Source organism: Dendronephthya gigantea, unplaced genomic scaffold (genome assembly GCF_004324835.1).
Source record: "Dendronephthya gigantea isolate DGI-Jeju-01 unplaced genomic scaffold, DenGig_1.0 000334F, whole genome shotgun sequence".
Classification (NCBI taxonomy): Eukaryota; Metazoa; Cnidaria; class Anthozoa; order Malacalcyonacea; family Nephtheidae; genus Dendronephthya; species Dendronephthya gigantea.
Window position 1 is genome coordinate 100,173 of NW_021163344.1, and position 15,390 is coordinate 115,562.

The 15,390-nt window shown below is 41.3% G+C and overlaps 2 protein-coding genes across 2 annotated transcripts; both read right to left on the minus strand.

Annotated features, from left to right (window-relative positions):
* Positions 1-634: 634 nt before the first annotated feature.
* On the minus strand, positions 635-6,053 carry LOC114542085. Its single transcript, XM_028561836.1, has 9 exons — positions 5,773-6,053; positions 3,624-3,801; positions 3,103-3,265; positions 2,444-2,686; positions 2,111-2,226; positions 1,901-2,022; positions 1,405-1,681; positions 955-1,164; positions 635-823 (listed from the first exon to the last, which is right to left on the minus strand). Exons 1-9 carry the CDS (start codon positions 6,051-6,053, stop codon positions 635-637), a joined length of 1,779 nt encoding a protein of 592 aa, XP_028417637.1.
* Positions 6,054-6,980: 927 nt separating this feature from the next.
* Positions 6,981-7,730, minus strand: LOC114542086. The gene is made up of 2 exons (XM_028561837.1): positions 7,396-7,730; positions 6,981-7,320 (listed from the first exon to the last, which is right to left on the minus strand). The coding sequence occupies exons 1-2, from the start codon at positions 7,728-7,730 to the stop codon at positions 6,981-6,983; spliced, it is 675 nt and encodes a 224-aa protein (XP_028417638.1).
* Between the last annotated feature and the right edge of the window lie 7,660 nt (positions 7,731-15,390).

The following is a 15,390-nucleotide window of genomic DNA, read 5'->3' on the forward strand; positions in this document are numbered from 1 at the left end:
CGTTTATAGGTTTTTGCATTTTTGCGGTAATGCGTGGGTTGGTAAATAGACTGAAATATCAGCTCACTTGAAATGGCGACTCCTATGTCCATTCTAGGTTCAATTTCTGCCGAACTGTTTGAAATGACATAATCAGAAGGAATTTCTTCTGAGGCTTCCTCGGCACCTGGAAAAGGACAAGGATATATATATATATATATCTGATTTAATTTTACAGGCATTGAACGAGATATCTTATATACCCGCACATCTATATACTGAAATTTAATTCTACAGAAAAGCGGAATTAAGTTTTGTGGCTGTCTGGAATGGTGTGTCCGTTTATATTTTTGCATTGAGACGTTAATGGATGAATAAAGTATGTTTCAACAGGGCATAAACGTAATCACCTGCGGTAAAACCGAATTCATCTGTGGGCTCGACTTGATCACATATCTTAAAAGCTGCGGAAAAAAACCCCAACAAAAATGAATAGCGCTCTTCACTTTAAACTTGATTATTTTCTTACTAATATTGTCGTACTTATGTTGTCGTATGCAGCTTTAACTGAGGAAATGGGGATTGTGTTTATACCTTTGTAAAGTGAAGCACGTAATTCCCGTGGTAAAAACTTTAATGTTATATGGGTGCCAACCTATTGTTTTTGTCCGATTATCAGCTTTACGCCATTGCACCCGATGGACGCCTTTCTAACATAAATGCGAAAAGCGTCTTCTTTGCCTTGTTGCCCAGCGAAAGCGAGCGCTTTTCCGACGTTAAATCCGAAAACTTTCCCGCAATCGCATTTTCTTGCGTTGATGGAAGGGTTGAAAAATCCCTTTCCCTGAAATAGGTAGATATGGGTAGATTAGGTGCAGGATGGCGACAGTTTTTTTTTCTTATTTTAATGGAACTATATTTTTTTACATCTTGAAAAGGCATTGTTATTTTTGATAGTTTTCGGTAAAATTTTACCTTTTCTGGATCTGCTATTACTTTTTGCACAAGGTCGATAATTAATTTGCTCATTGGGTTAACTTCACTCTTTCGATCTTTATCACGACATTCTTCCGTCCTACTTCCATGGCCTCCAACCAGGTCGAAATAGAACGGCAGTACAACGCTGTACATGTGTTCGGTTAATTCGGCCATATATGAATCTTTAAGTCCGATTTTTTCTAGTATCTAAATCAATGATAAAGTAAAAGTGAAATAAAGTTTGCTGTAAGGTTAACAAAAGCACTGAGCATTGATTATATTCATTAAGTATTTTCTATTGAATCTCAATACTATATTGAAGCGTATGCATAGGACAGCCTGCATTGTGGGTAAACCATTTTCCGCATTATTAGTGACGTTGTGAAATTACTATTACCTAATCTACGACAATTTGACGCGCGACAGACATAAATTTGTTTTATATACCTTAATCGTCGTGTACAGAAGAAGAGCGTAATTGCATTGCGCCCGCATGTCGATGTCGATCTCAGTTTCGCCAATCGTGTCAATAACCTCGTTGAATAGTGAATCGTCTTGGTGAATAGTTTTGAAGTCATCATGTAGTTCTACCAGGATTCCAATGCTCTTTATAAGGTTTTTCAAGATGTTTTTCATGCGGTTTTTAAACCCTAATGAAATTGCCAATGACTGCCTTCCTCTTTTCAGTTCACTGAATGGAATCACAGCTGTTCTCGAAAACGTTCTATAATTATAAAGATATGGAAAATTATAGCTTTTAAAATATTATTTATAAATATAATTCCTTTTTTCTTGTAAGCTGTCAAACAACTGATGAGCCAGTGAATCACGGCATTATAACGGCAAAGTGGAGTTACTAAGCATACATTTTGAAAATTCTTGAGACAAACTTTCAGTCCCAGTATCACAAAGGCTCGATCTGTCTTTACAATATGTACTGTACCTCAACATCTTTTCCTTGTTATTTCTTATATACTTTGTAAGCGTAGTCGGATTCATTGTCATGATTGGCACAGTCAGTGCACTGTTGGAACCAGCTTTAGTTTTAGCAGATACTTTATTGGCCTAAAAACGGGGATGATAGTTCACGAGTGAAAATCCTATAGCTGGCTTATGGAAATTGGGATAATCCATCCAGATAATAGCTACTTACCTTATTAAAACCCGCAACAACGAATTGTTCCAGCACAGAAAAATCGTTGACATCGTCCCACCAAAAGGGAAGACTTTGATTGCCAACTTTCCTTAATGCTCCAGCAAGTGTACATTCTAAATTACAGAAAGCGATGTGAAACATTTTTTTGAAGACATATTTCAGAAAAATAAAATTGGCGAGCAAAAAATTATTAGCTAACATCAGGACATGCTCTCCTTGCTAACGTTATGTTGAACTTAATTGGTATATACGTCCATCAATTGTGTTCATCAAAGAAATCAAGTTTAGATGCATAATGAAAAATAGTGGTCATGTTAATTAATATTATACCTCCAACTTTCTCTATTTGACCAATGATAGCCATTGCAGCTTCGACTGCTGAAGACTTTCCGGAGACTGGGGCGCCATAAGCCATGATAAACGGTACCCCGTTAAACTCTTCGGAGAGTTGCTCGAAATGGACCGCTATTCCGAGACCACCCAAAACCAGCAATGATGGTAGAAAATTTGCACCCATCAGCTCACGTTCTGTACTTATCAACTCTTTTAAACATTCCCCTGCATCAAGATTACCTAAACAGAAAAACTGAATTTAAAGGTGTTAACACAATCACCAAGATCACAACAAAAAGTGTACACGCAATAAAAAGACCAGGGAGCTGCAATAGAAAACTTGCCTTAACGATAAAATACTGAATAATTTTCCTGACCCTAACAAGACGTACTTTGGTTTGTGATCATTAACGTTTCAGTTGATTGTATACATTTACATTAGGCGGTGACATGCCCCTCTATTGGAGATGGACCGGTATAGACCCGAGAAGATTCTTTTTGGAGAAAGTCTGCCGCTTGTGCCCATTTTTATTCCTGTGTCGGTAACTAATGCCTGACGAAATTTTCATCGAAACGCAGGTCATTGTGAACGTAAATAACACTTGAAAATCGTGCATTCAATATCGATTAATAGTTAATACACACGTAATATATACCTTCGATTTCGCTAACAGGCAGCAATGTCTCGTCACTGGCAATCACACAGAAAGGAGAATCAGAAGAAGGAATTCTTCTTGCTCTTCCCTCTTTCAGCTCCACTTGGAAGTTGGAGGCAAAGATCCAAGTAGGAGTTCCTGAAGCTTTCTGGAAACCTAATCCCTTAAATAGTTAAGGGGAAATTTTATTGTATTTGAATTCAAAGAATATACAAATGTTTAGCAGGGAAACAACAAGCTGCACCAATCGTTTTCAACGAAACCGTACGTGTTTGCGAAAGTGATGGATGTGAACCGAAATTATGGCCCAACAGTCAATTGAGTCATTTTTTTCGTTAAAGAGTAGCTAAAGAACTGGCAGTTTGCAATTTTAAGAACAAATTTCTTTTGCGCAGGTACACGCGCAGTAAATGCATGTGAAGTGTATTTGTGATGGAGATTAACGAAGTTCATACGCGAGGAGCACGTGCATGCGTTAACTTGCTCTTCATATGTTTTCTTTCCCATTAATTGTTTCCTACCTTCACTGGAAGCATTCTATGTGCATCAGGCGACGCTGAATAGTCATCACAAAGTGATTTTAAGTACGTTGGTAAATATTGCTCTTTGCTTGGAGCTGTCCATAACTTTTTGGATGACATAACGTTCAGGATTCCTGTTTGTGAAGACATGTCTTTCCAAGTCAAGTAATATGATTCACTGTGGTAAAAATTATAAAGGTAGGGTGAGAATATCAGCAAAAAGTGCCTATATTTCAGTCAGGTGACTAAACAGCAATATTACAGATAATTTGCATTAAGTGTAAATGTGAATCAGGAAAGTGACAATAATATTACGTCCATCAAGAGTTAATTTTAGCCTTAAAAAACTAGAGTCGCTCACTAGCTTTTTAAGGCCGACACAGACCGAACGTGAAGTTCTGGAAGGAAATTTTGGAATATTTGGACCCCAGAGCAGAAAAAAGGTATTATCGTTAAGTAATCGCCAAGAATATGATCAATATTATGGTTAAAATTTATTTGCTTTTTGAAAATAATAAACGTTGAGAAATCGTGTGGGCCCTTAGATTACTCTACAGCGAAGTAGCTACTTTGCGAAGTTAAAAAAAAAAAGTTCGTTGGAGTAAAAAAGACAACCAAATGCTTAGTTTACATTTTTATGAACCTTTGAACTTTGCTACGAATTTGCGATTTTAACATTTCGTGGCAAGGCAGGCCCTCGAAAAAAAAGGAAAACTAAAAAAACATTTTTTACTCGTCAAAAAAGGAGAGACTCGCTGATGGCGCGGAATGGCGTAGAAATGCCCTGGAGAGCTTTATTTAGATTTGACTACGGTTGACCATGGATAATAAAATCACTCTTAACTATCTTTTAACTAAGTCTTTTAACTATCCATGGGTTGACTACGGCTCCCGCTACGGCTACGAGATTCGTCATATTGACGTGATATTCGTGATACTTCGTACTGACGCCATGGACTCGTAGCCGTCGTTCATCTGACTACGGCATTTTAAGAAAACCTGGTAGTCCTCACTACGTGATTTAAAAAGCAATAAAACTTGACATTTTCTCGTTTTTTTCCAGAAAATAATTTGAGAGAACTGTTTTTAGTGACCGTGGCCTTTGATTATGTGTATTTTTCGAAATAGTAGGCATAAAATTTCCGAAATATTTGACAGGATAAACATGCATTTATTATTGTGTTTGCAGAGGTTTATCCCTAGGTAGCCCAGAGGTATTTGTGTTTTAATCTAAAGCGTCCATCCAGTTTAATATCGCGGTCTGTGACGTAAACAACAATTGCTATATTTGTATAATAATAAGATAGTTGGCAACTAAATATAAAATATAAATTATATTTACACAGTACTGACGAATCTCGTAGCCGTAGCGAGAGCCGTATGTGCCCGCATTGACCGGTATATAGTAAAAATATCGTAGACTTAATTTCTGTTCTTATTTTCGCTTAGATTTAGGGATAAATTGAAGTATTTTCGGAAGTGTTTGAATGTGTACATGTCGATATTGTGATTGAAGTTGCCTACCTTAGGATATATTTATAATATAATACTTACATTGCCTGAACATATTCAGACAAGTGATTCAGACACGCATATGTAAATTATAGACAAGTACATTAGAATGTAAATGACATAATGTGAAATAAAAAATTATTCGCCATATAAAAAATAAGAATTAAAAAACCATTCGCCATTGGGCTGCTATGTTGAAAACGACGCACGTGTGCACATAGCCATAGTTTTTAATAGAAAGATCTTAAAATTGGAAATTCGTTTCGTAGTTCGATTCGGTCATATAACGAAACGGAATACCGACAATACAAAAACTGCCAGTTCACTTGTGTAGTTAATTTTAAACTAGTTAATTTTTTAAGTAAACGGCCATCGAACAACCTTGATCTATACTTAACACTTATTTACTGCGAACGAAGGAAACATTATGTTTTGTGGACCCGAGACCTGTCGATATTTGTAAATATCGATGGTTGAGGGTCCACAAAACATAATGTTTTCTGAGTTTGCAGTAAATAAGTTTTTTATTATATACCACTTGTCAAAGAAAAACCAAACTACAAGGTAAACAACGAAATATCTATTCATAAAAGACAATTTCAAAGGGATAAAATAATTTATTACATACGGTCTTTACCTTGCGTCCGCCGTGCTTGTAGCATCACTTTGTTCGCTTTCGGACGAAGGAACAGAGTTTTTTGGATAAACATCCAAGAGGTATCCTTCCGCGTTTGTTGAGTCGATGTCTGTGGTAACGTAGCCTGTACACTTAATAGCAAAGTTAGTCATCGCAACAAAAGTATTACTGCTTTTTGTGTACCCGATTTCACCATCTTTTTCGACTAGCGTCTTTCGCAACGAACTTTTAACCGTCGAGCTAGACTCTTGTGACAGTCCCGACGGGGTTCCTGAACTCATCCAATTCCTCTTCAACGTCTTCAAATATTTCATTCAGACTGCAGTCTTCAACCGTTTCTTGCGTTTTTTTTGCCATCGTAAATTCGTAAACTGTCTATGCGTCAAAACTCAAAACTAGAAAATTCGGCTTATGCGCATGCTCGTACTTTGGTATCAGTCACATGATATTTAATATATACAGGGTGGAAAACTTAAAAAGTAACGCTTACACAATATTCAAAATATTCACTTCGTGAGCTACAAAATCAGTAGGACTTTTAAGTCCTAAATTAATCAGACCGGACGGGAATGAGAAAGGTTTAGGGGTGAGATAATTTTTATGGTGTCACTTTTTTGAGGGGACACAGACCCAAATCTAGTGAAATCACCCATAACAAAATAGTAGGTAAAGTTTGAACAGGCGCCTATACTTATAAGCATCCTGTTGGGGCCCACGAGTCTATAGATGTTTGACATAAGCATTATACATGATGACAATAAATTTGTTTGTACCCACAAATGGTTTTATTTAGAAATGTGGATAACAATATTTAAATTACAACTCAAGGACCATGACATTTCCCCCTTCTCTAGGAAATTAAAAGTTTTGTATTTAGCATTTTATAAGTTAATTCCCACGGGCAAAAACCGGATCTATAGAGGTAGTCATAATAAATTACACAGCTAAATTTTAAATTCAAAACACATTAATAACAACGATATTGGCTATATATCGATTTCTGAACAATATTTTAAAATAAAAATCTACCAATGCGATTGGGATTTTAAACTGTAGTAATTTATTCTGACTACGCCTAGATCCGCCACTGTTGTCTATAGAAACATTTCTACTTCATTGGTCAATGGTCATCGACAATGGATCGTAGCACATCGCCGATATACGAGCTTTATTAGTTCGGATGCATTTAGCGTCTATTAAGTTGCTCATTAAAAGTGATCAATTTTCTCGTCCATAAATGTTTTAAAAACGCTGTGCTTGGAATTAATATATTTAAGTTTTCCAAGTATTCTTTTAGTTGACTTATATGAGATAGGCAGATTCATTTCTTTTACCACTTTACTCAACGCGAAGAAATTATACAATTCAATGATGTTATTAGGAACCAGTGACAAGCCTGCACATTTTATCACTTCCAAAACGATCAATAAGATGAAGCTTTCCAACTTGGTCCAAGGACCCTCGAAAATTTCAAATCCGTTGTTAGCTAGGTATTCAACTCCTTTTACGCGTTTGTATGTTTCCGGATGGGACCTTTTTCGTTTCACGCTAAGTGGATTAATCCCAGATTCTGAATCATCTAAATTCATCCCATCCTCACATCTATTTCCACACGACGAACACTCACATCGATATGAACAATATATGTTCCTTTTTAAACATGGGCATTTAGATTTACGGGTTGATCTATCTTGGCAAAAAACTCCTTTCTTCCCTCTACCACAGGTACAACCCTTCATCTTACCATCGGCAACTGTCTTTTTAAGATCTTGAGAATTTATACACATGATACAACGACATTTCCGCGAACACTTCTTTCCATTTTTTACGCACGAACATGACGGCATATTCGCTTGAGGATCACACGATTTTGACACATCCTTCTGTTTTGATTTAGCCATGACTCCACAGTTGCATGTTAAACTATTTTCTTCGTTACTGTCGAATTCGTTTATCATATCTATATAGAATATGGCATAACAAATTATTTTTCAAAAATAATCCAGCAATATTCATACTATTCACCTACACATATATATTCCTAGTTTGCGGGGACAAAACAGATATATTTTGTCATTGGGAATGTTGGGTTGAGAAAGAGCTAGAAGTAGCCTAGTTATCATAGACAATCCAGAAGAAGGAATGTCTTCTGGATTGTCTATGGTCCGATTAAATTGAATAATTAATATTTATATCTAGATCTTTAAAAAGTTGGATGTGTTTTACCTTTAGTAGCATCGTAATGACCAAGATATGAGTGATTAAAAGCGATATATAGAACACCATCTGTTAATATTTCATCTGGAACGAAGGGTATGTATGGAACGCCTGTCATCGACGTTACAACAACGATCGTTGTTTTGAGAATGTTGCTACACGCAATCACGCAAAGATCTCCTAGAGAGCTATTAAACCATCCTTCCTTCGAGAAGTGTTCGATTTCCTTTTCAATGTCATCCTCGATCCACGCCTCGTATTTCTCCTTCTTTTCTTGAATTTCCTGACAAAAAAGTTGTCGGAGACGAGTTGTGTCCGATGCAATGCCTTTAGAAAGACCGAGGGAGTGTAAATGCTGAACTAGTTTATTGGCGTCATTTCCTTGTTGCACTACAAGTTGATTTAGTACCGTCGCTATGCTGGCGAAACAACAGTTTCCATCACCTACAACAGGATCACACTGCAAGTTAAACGTAGAGAGATTTTTTTCCAGACAGTCGTTATTCATATCAACTCCTAATGAGACATCTTCTGTGGTTGATACAGAACGTAACACTTTGACTAGCCGTTCCATGTCTGTGAAAGGGAAGTCAAGGATATCAAAATCTCGATTTGTGCACTTACTCTCAATTGACGTAAAAACGTCGTTTAAGTGAAGTGCTCTTGGAAGAACATAATTTATAATATTTTCGTTTTTTAAATCGACAATATCATCAACGTCAGCAGTTAGCACATCGGAATCGAGGTTGTTCGAACTGAATGTCATTTCAGAACTTTGAAGATGATCGAATTCCTTACACTTCCCCATGACGAGTGGAACTGTGGTAGGCATTTTTGAACTTTTAAACTTGGATGCAACGTCGACTTTTTGGAAATTATACCTTGCGAGTAAATGCTGTTGTTTTAGTTCAACTGGTACTACAGGTGTGACCCTAGCATTCGATACATGTTTTCGGGCGTTCGGATCGCGTTTGTAACTCCATATATATAATACACACGATAAAACGGCAATTGCCAATTCTGGAGATATTACTGAGGCGCCTCCCAGTAACGATCTTTTTAGCTCTTTGTGTAGTCGCTCATTCTTTTGTGTTCCAGTTCCAGGTGGAATGTCCGAACAACACCCGTTCTTGATATGCACTCGCAATTTAACTATAGAATCAACAGTTAATTGAGACAGTTGACTTCTCCATTTTTGCAGAAACATCTCTAAGTTGCTCTCTATTTCTTCTACGTTTGGCGTGTTCATTGTCCTTTCATCTCCCGTATCGCCATTTTGCCGAAAAATTAATCCAAAGTCGCTCGCAAGCTTCTTTCTAAATGAACATGCTTTTGGTATCGTTTTTGCAAATCTTTGACATGCGTGGAAAATGTCAAGTTTAACAGGCACACCAGGAAAGATTCGATAATAAGACGAACTAACTGAGCAGCAGTCGTCAACAATAATCATCGTTAGTGCCGATGAAGCCGCATCAAGTTTACGTTTGAACTCAACTAAAAGGTCTTCAATTTGTTCGAATGCTGTAGTCTTAGTCAAACGCCAGAGTACAACTTGTCCATTCTCGTTTAGACCAATAAATAAATTTTGGAACTGTTTCACAAATTTATTATCAGTTGTGCGTACAACCCCAATGTGTTTGCTGACTTTAAACGTGTGATCACAACTTAAGATGGAGCAAGGTGTCAGTGCAATGTCGTTTTCGAATGTACTTTTTACACCGTCAAAATATGCAAGAAATATGTACATTAGTTGGTCACTCCTAGGGCTGCTGTAAAAAGTACTTTCGTAGTACTCATTTTCATCAACGGGTAAACTGCTATGACGATAAAATCCTCGAAAGTTCATATTAGCAATTAATTCAGCCAATTCCAAGAAGTTATGCCCTCTTCCTATGTGAACAATTATGTAGTCGAGAAGGTTTTGTGAGCATCCTGAACGGTAGAACAGTTTGAATGGGAATTGTCTTGTAATCTCAGGTGGAAGAATTTCTAAAATTTCAGTCGATGCAGAGTGGTATTCATGGCGATTGTACGGACATCTGTAAATGGATTGGACTAATATAATATTTCCGTGAAGATCGTGTATTAAACAAGCTTGATGAAAGCTGCCTTCCTTTCCATTTGATGTCCAACAATGAAAATCAATTCCAACTTTGTGCAAAGGACACAGGATTTCTATGTCGAAATGTTTTGTAGGACACCATATAAATACCTTAAGAAAATTGGTTGCCATCGAGACTTGAACAACAGAATCATATCGCGGGTGACTAGGCTGGGAATCAAATTCACGCACTAGGCTGTTCAACGTTTTTTGCTCATTTTCTCCCAACTGAACGGAAAAGACAACAGAGGTTGAATGAAAAAACAAAAATGCCCACGCTTTCCACTGAAGAACCTAAATCAAAAATAAAAACAGTAGTTTTCAAATATATTCTTTCAAGAATATGCATTTAGATTTAAGATACATTTATACACCTGACTGAAAATACATACGTACCATCATTATAAAGGAATAATGCAACAAAACGATGCTTTTTTATAAAGAAAACAATTTTGAACCACGCTTGAATAAGGCAAACAAAATGAAATGTACCACGTGCGTGTACAGGTATATAGAGGATTATGGAGGGCTATGAAGGGCTATGGAGGCCTATGGAGTGCTATGGAGGACTGGAGGTCTATGGAAGCCTATGGAGTGCTATGGAGGCGTATGGAGGGCTATGGAGTGCTATGGAGTGCTATGGAGGCCTATGGAGTGTTATGGGTGCTATGGAGTGCTATGGAGGCCTATGGAAGCCTACGGAGTCCTATGGAGCCCTATGGAGTGCTATGGAGGCCTATGGAGGCCTACGGAGTGCTATGGAGGGCTATGGAGGGCTATGGAGTGCTATGGAGTGCTATGGAGGTCTATGGAGGCCTATGGAGGATTATGGAGTGCTATGGAGGTCTGTGGATGGCTATGGAGTGCTATGGAGGTCTATGGAGGCCTATGGAGGTCTATGGATGGCTATGGAGTGTTATGGAGTGCTATGGAGGTCTGTGGATGGCTATGGAGTGTTATAGAGGCCTATGGAGGGCTATAGATGGCTATGGAGTGTTATGGAGTGCTATGGAGGTCTATGGAGTGTTATGGAGTGCTATGGAGGTCTATGGATGGCTATGGAGTGCTATGGTGGTCTATGGAGGTCTATGGAGGCCTATGGAGGCCTATGGAGTGCTATGGAGGTCTATGGATGGCTATGGAGTGTTATGGAGGTCTATGGAGTGTTATGGAGTGCTATGGAGGTCTGTGGATGGCTATGGAGTGCTATGGAGGTCTGTGGATGGCTATGGAGTGCTATGGAGGTCTATGGAGTGTTATGGAGTGCTATGGAGGTCTGTGGATGGCTATGGAGTGTTATGGAGGCCTATGGAGTGTTATGGAGTGCTATGGAGGTCTGTGGATCGCTATGGAGTGTTATGGAGGGCTATGGAGGCCTATGGATGGCTATGGAGTGCTATGGAGGTCTGTGGATGGCTATGGAGTGTTATGGAGGGCTATGGAGGCCTATGGATGGCTATGGAGTGCTATGGAGGCGTATGGAGTGTTATGGAGGCCTATGGAGGGCTATGGATGGCTATGGAGTGTTATGGAGTGCTATGGAGGCCTATGGAGGGCTATGGAGGGCTATGGAGGTCTATGGATGGCTATGGAGTGATTGGAGTGCTATGGAGGTCTATGGAGGGCTATGGAGTGCTATGGAGGTCTATGGATGGCTATGGAGTGCTATGGAGTGCTATGGAGGTCTATGGAGGCCTATGGAGGGCTATGGAGTGCTATGGAGTGCTATGGAGGTCTGTGGATGGCTATGGAGTATTATGGAGGGCTATGGAGGCCTTTGGATGGCTATGGAGTGCTATGGAGTGCTATGGAGGCGTATGGAGTGCTATGGAGTGTTATGGAGGCCTATGGAGGGCTATGGATGGCTATAGAGTGTTATGGAGTGCTATGGAGGCCTATGGATGGCTATGGAGTGCTATGGAGGCCTATGGAGGGCTATGGAGGTCTATGGATGGCTATGGAGTGATTGGAGTGTTATGGAGTGCTATGGAGGTTTATGGATGGCTATGGAGTGCTATGGAGTGCTATGGAGGTCTATGGAGTGTTATGGAGTGCTATGGAGGTCTGTGGATGGCTATGGAGTGTTATGGAGGCCTATGGAGGGCTATGGATGGCTATGGAGTGTTATGGAGTGCTATGGAGGTCTATGGATGGCTATGGAGTGTTATGGAGTGCTATGGAGGTCTATGGATGGCTATGGAGTGCTATGGAGGTCTATGGAGGTCTATGGAGGCCTATGGAGGCCTATGGAGTGTAATGGAGTGCTATGGAGGTCTGTGGATGGCTATGGAGTGTTATGGAGGCCTATGGAGTGTTATGAAGTGCTATGGAGGTTTATGGATGGCTATGGAGTGCTATGGAGTGCTATGGAGGTCTATGGAGGCCTATGGAGGGCTATGGAGTGCTATGGAGGTCTATGGATGGCTATGGAGTGCTATGGAGTGCTATGGAGGTCTATGGAGGCCTATGGAGGGCTATGGAGTGCTATGGAGTGCTATGAAGGTCTACGGATAGCTATGGAGTGTTATGGAGTGCTATGGAGGTCTGTGGATGGCTATGGAGTGTTATGGAGGGCTATGGAGGCTTATGGAGGCCTATGGAGTGCTATGGAGGTCTATTGATAGCTATGGAGTGCGATGGAGGCCTATGGAGTGCTATGGAGGCGTATGGAGTGCTATGGAGGCCTATGGAGGCCTATGGAGGCCTATGGAGGGCTATGGATGGCTATGGAGTGTTATGGAGTGCTATGGAGGTCTGTGGATGGCTATGGAGTGCTATGGAGGTCTATGGAGGCCTATGGAGGATTATGGAGTGCTATGGAGGTCTGTGGATGGCTATGGAGTGCTATGGAGGTCTATGGAGGCCTATGGAGGGCTATGGAGGTCTATGGATGGCTATGGAGTGTTATGGAGTGCTATGGAGGTCTGTGGATGGCTATGGAGTGTTATAGAGGCCTATGGAGGGCTATAGATGGCTATGGAGTGTTATGGAGTGCTATGGAGGTCTATGGATGGCTATGGAGTGTTATGGAGTGCTATGGAGGTCTATGGATGGCTATGGAGTGCTATGGTGGTCTATGGAGGCCTATGGAGGCCTATGGAGGCCTATGGAGTGTTATGGAGTGCTATGGAGGTCTATGGATGGCTATGGAGTGTTATGGAGGTCTATGGAGTGTTATGGAGTGCTATGGAGGTCTGTGGATGGCTATGGAGTGCTATGGAGGTCTGTGGATGGCTATGGAGTGCTATGGGGGTCTATGGAGTGTTATGGAGTGCTATGGAGGTCTGTGGATGGCTATGGAGTGTTATGGAGGCCTATGGAGTGTTATGGAGTGCTATGGAGGTCTGTGGATGGCTATGGAGTGTTATGGAGGGCTATGGAGGCCTATGGATGGCTATGGAGTGCTATGGAGGTCTGTGGATGGCTATGGAGTGTTATGGAGTGTTATGGAGGGCTATGGAGGCCTATGGATGGCTATGGAGTGCTATGGAGGCGTATGGAGTGCTATGGAGTGTTATGGAGGCCTATGGAGGGCTATGGATGGCTATGGAGTGTTATGGAGTGCTATGGAGGCCTATGGATGGCTATGGAGTGCTATGGAGGCCTATGGAGGCCTATGGAGGGCTATGGAGGTCTATGGATGGCTATGGAGTGATTGGAGTGTTATGGAGTGCTATGGAGGTTTATGGATGGCTATGGAGTGCTATGGAGTGCTATGGAGGTCTATGGAGTGTTATGGAGTGCTATGGAGGTCTGTGGATGGCTATGGAGTGTTATGGAGGCCTATGAAGGGCTATGGATGGCTATGGAGTGTTATGGAGTGCTATGGAGGTCTATGGATGGCTATGGAGTGTTATGGAGTGCTATGGAGGTCTGTGGATGGCTATGGAGTGTTATGGAGGCCTATGGAGTGTTATGAAGTGCTATGGAGGTTTATGGATGGCTATGGAGTGCTATGGAGTGCTATGGAGGTCTATGGAGGCCTATGGAGGGCTATGGAGTGCTATGGAGGTCTATGGATGGCTATGGAGTGCTATGGAGGTCTGTGGATGGCTATGGAGGGCTATGGAGGCTTATGGAGGCCTATGGAGTGCTATGGAGGTCTATTGATAGCTATGGAGTGCGATGGAGGCCTATGGAGTGCTATGGAGGCGTATGGAGTGCTATGGAGGCCTATGGAGGCCTATGGAGGGCTATGGATGGCTATGGAGGCCTATGGATGGCTATGGAGTGCTATGGAGGTCTGTGGATGGCTATGGAGTGTTATGGAGGCCTATGGAGTGTTATGAAGTGCTATGGAGGTTTATGGATGGCTATGGAGTGCTATGGAGTGCTATGGAGGTCTATGGAGGCCTATGGAGGGCTATGGAGTGCTATGGAGGTCTATGGATGGCTATGGAGTGCTATGGAGGTCTGTGGATGGCTATGGAGGGCTATGGAGGCTTATGGAGGCCTATGGAGTGCTATGGAGGTCTATTGATAGCTATGGAGTGCGATGGAGGCCTATGGAGTTCTATGGAGGCGTATGGAGTGCTATGGAGGCCTATGGAGGCCTATGGAGGGCTATGGATGGCTATGGAGGCCTATGGATGGCTATGGAGTGCTATGGAGGTCTGTGGATGGCTATGGAGTTCTATGGAGGCCTATGGAGGGCTATGGAGTGCTATGGAGGTCTATGGATGGCTATGGAGTGTTATGGAGTGCTATGGAGGTCTGTGGATGGCTATGGAGTGTTATGGAGGGCTATGGAGGCTTATGGAGGCCTATGGAGTGCTATGGAGGTCTATTGATAGCTATGGAGTGCGATGGAGGCCTATGGAGTGCTATGCAGGCGTATGGAGTGCTATGGAGGCCTATGGAGGGCTATGGATGGCTATGGAGTGTTATGGAGTGCTATGGAGGTCTGTGGATGGCTATGGAGTGCTATGGAGGTCTATGGAGGGCCTATGGGAGGGCTATGGAGGTCTATGGATGGCTATGGAGTGTTATGGAGGTCTATGGAGTGTTATGGAATGCTATGGAGGTCTGTGGATGGCTATGGAGTGCTATGGAGGTCTGTGGATGGCTACTGTGAGTGTTATGGGAGTGGCTATGGAGGTCTGTGGAGGGCTATGGAGGTCTGTGGATAGCTATGGAGTGCTATGGAGGTCTATGGAGTGTTATGGAGTGCTATGGAGGTCTGTGGATGGCTATGGAGTGTTGCTATGGAGGCCTGGATGGCGTGTTATGGAGTGCTATGGAGGTCTGTGAGTGCTATGGAGTGTTATGGAGGCTATGGAGGCTATGGATGGCTATGGAGT

Bases quoted from the DNA above. Each gene is read 5' to 3' on its own strand.
- LOC114542085 (XM_028561836.1), bottom strand. From the start codon at position 6,053: ATGAGTTCAGGAACCCCGTCGGGACTGTCACAAGAGTCTAGCTCGACG. The intron at 2,687-3,102 runs GTATATATTACG...TTTTCTGTTTAG, and splicing joins GCCTGTTAGCGAAATCGAAG to GTAATCTTGATGCAGGGGAA. The intron at 1,682-1,900 runs GTACAGTACATA...TTATAATTATAG, and splicing joins AACAAGGAAAAGATGTTGAG to AACGTTTTCGAGAACAGCTG.
- LOC114542086 (XM_028561837.1), bottom strand. From the start codon at position 7,730: ATGATAAACGAATTCGACAGTAACGAAGAAAATAGTTTAACATGCAAC. The intron at 7,321-7,395 runs GTGTTCGTCGTG...TAATCCACTTAG, and splicing joins TATTGTTCATATCGATGTGA to CGTGAAACGAAAAAGGTCCC.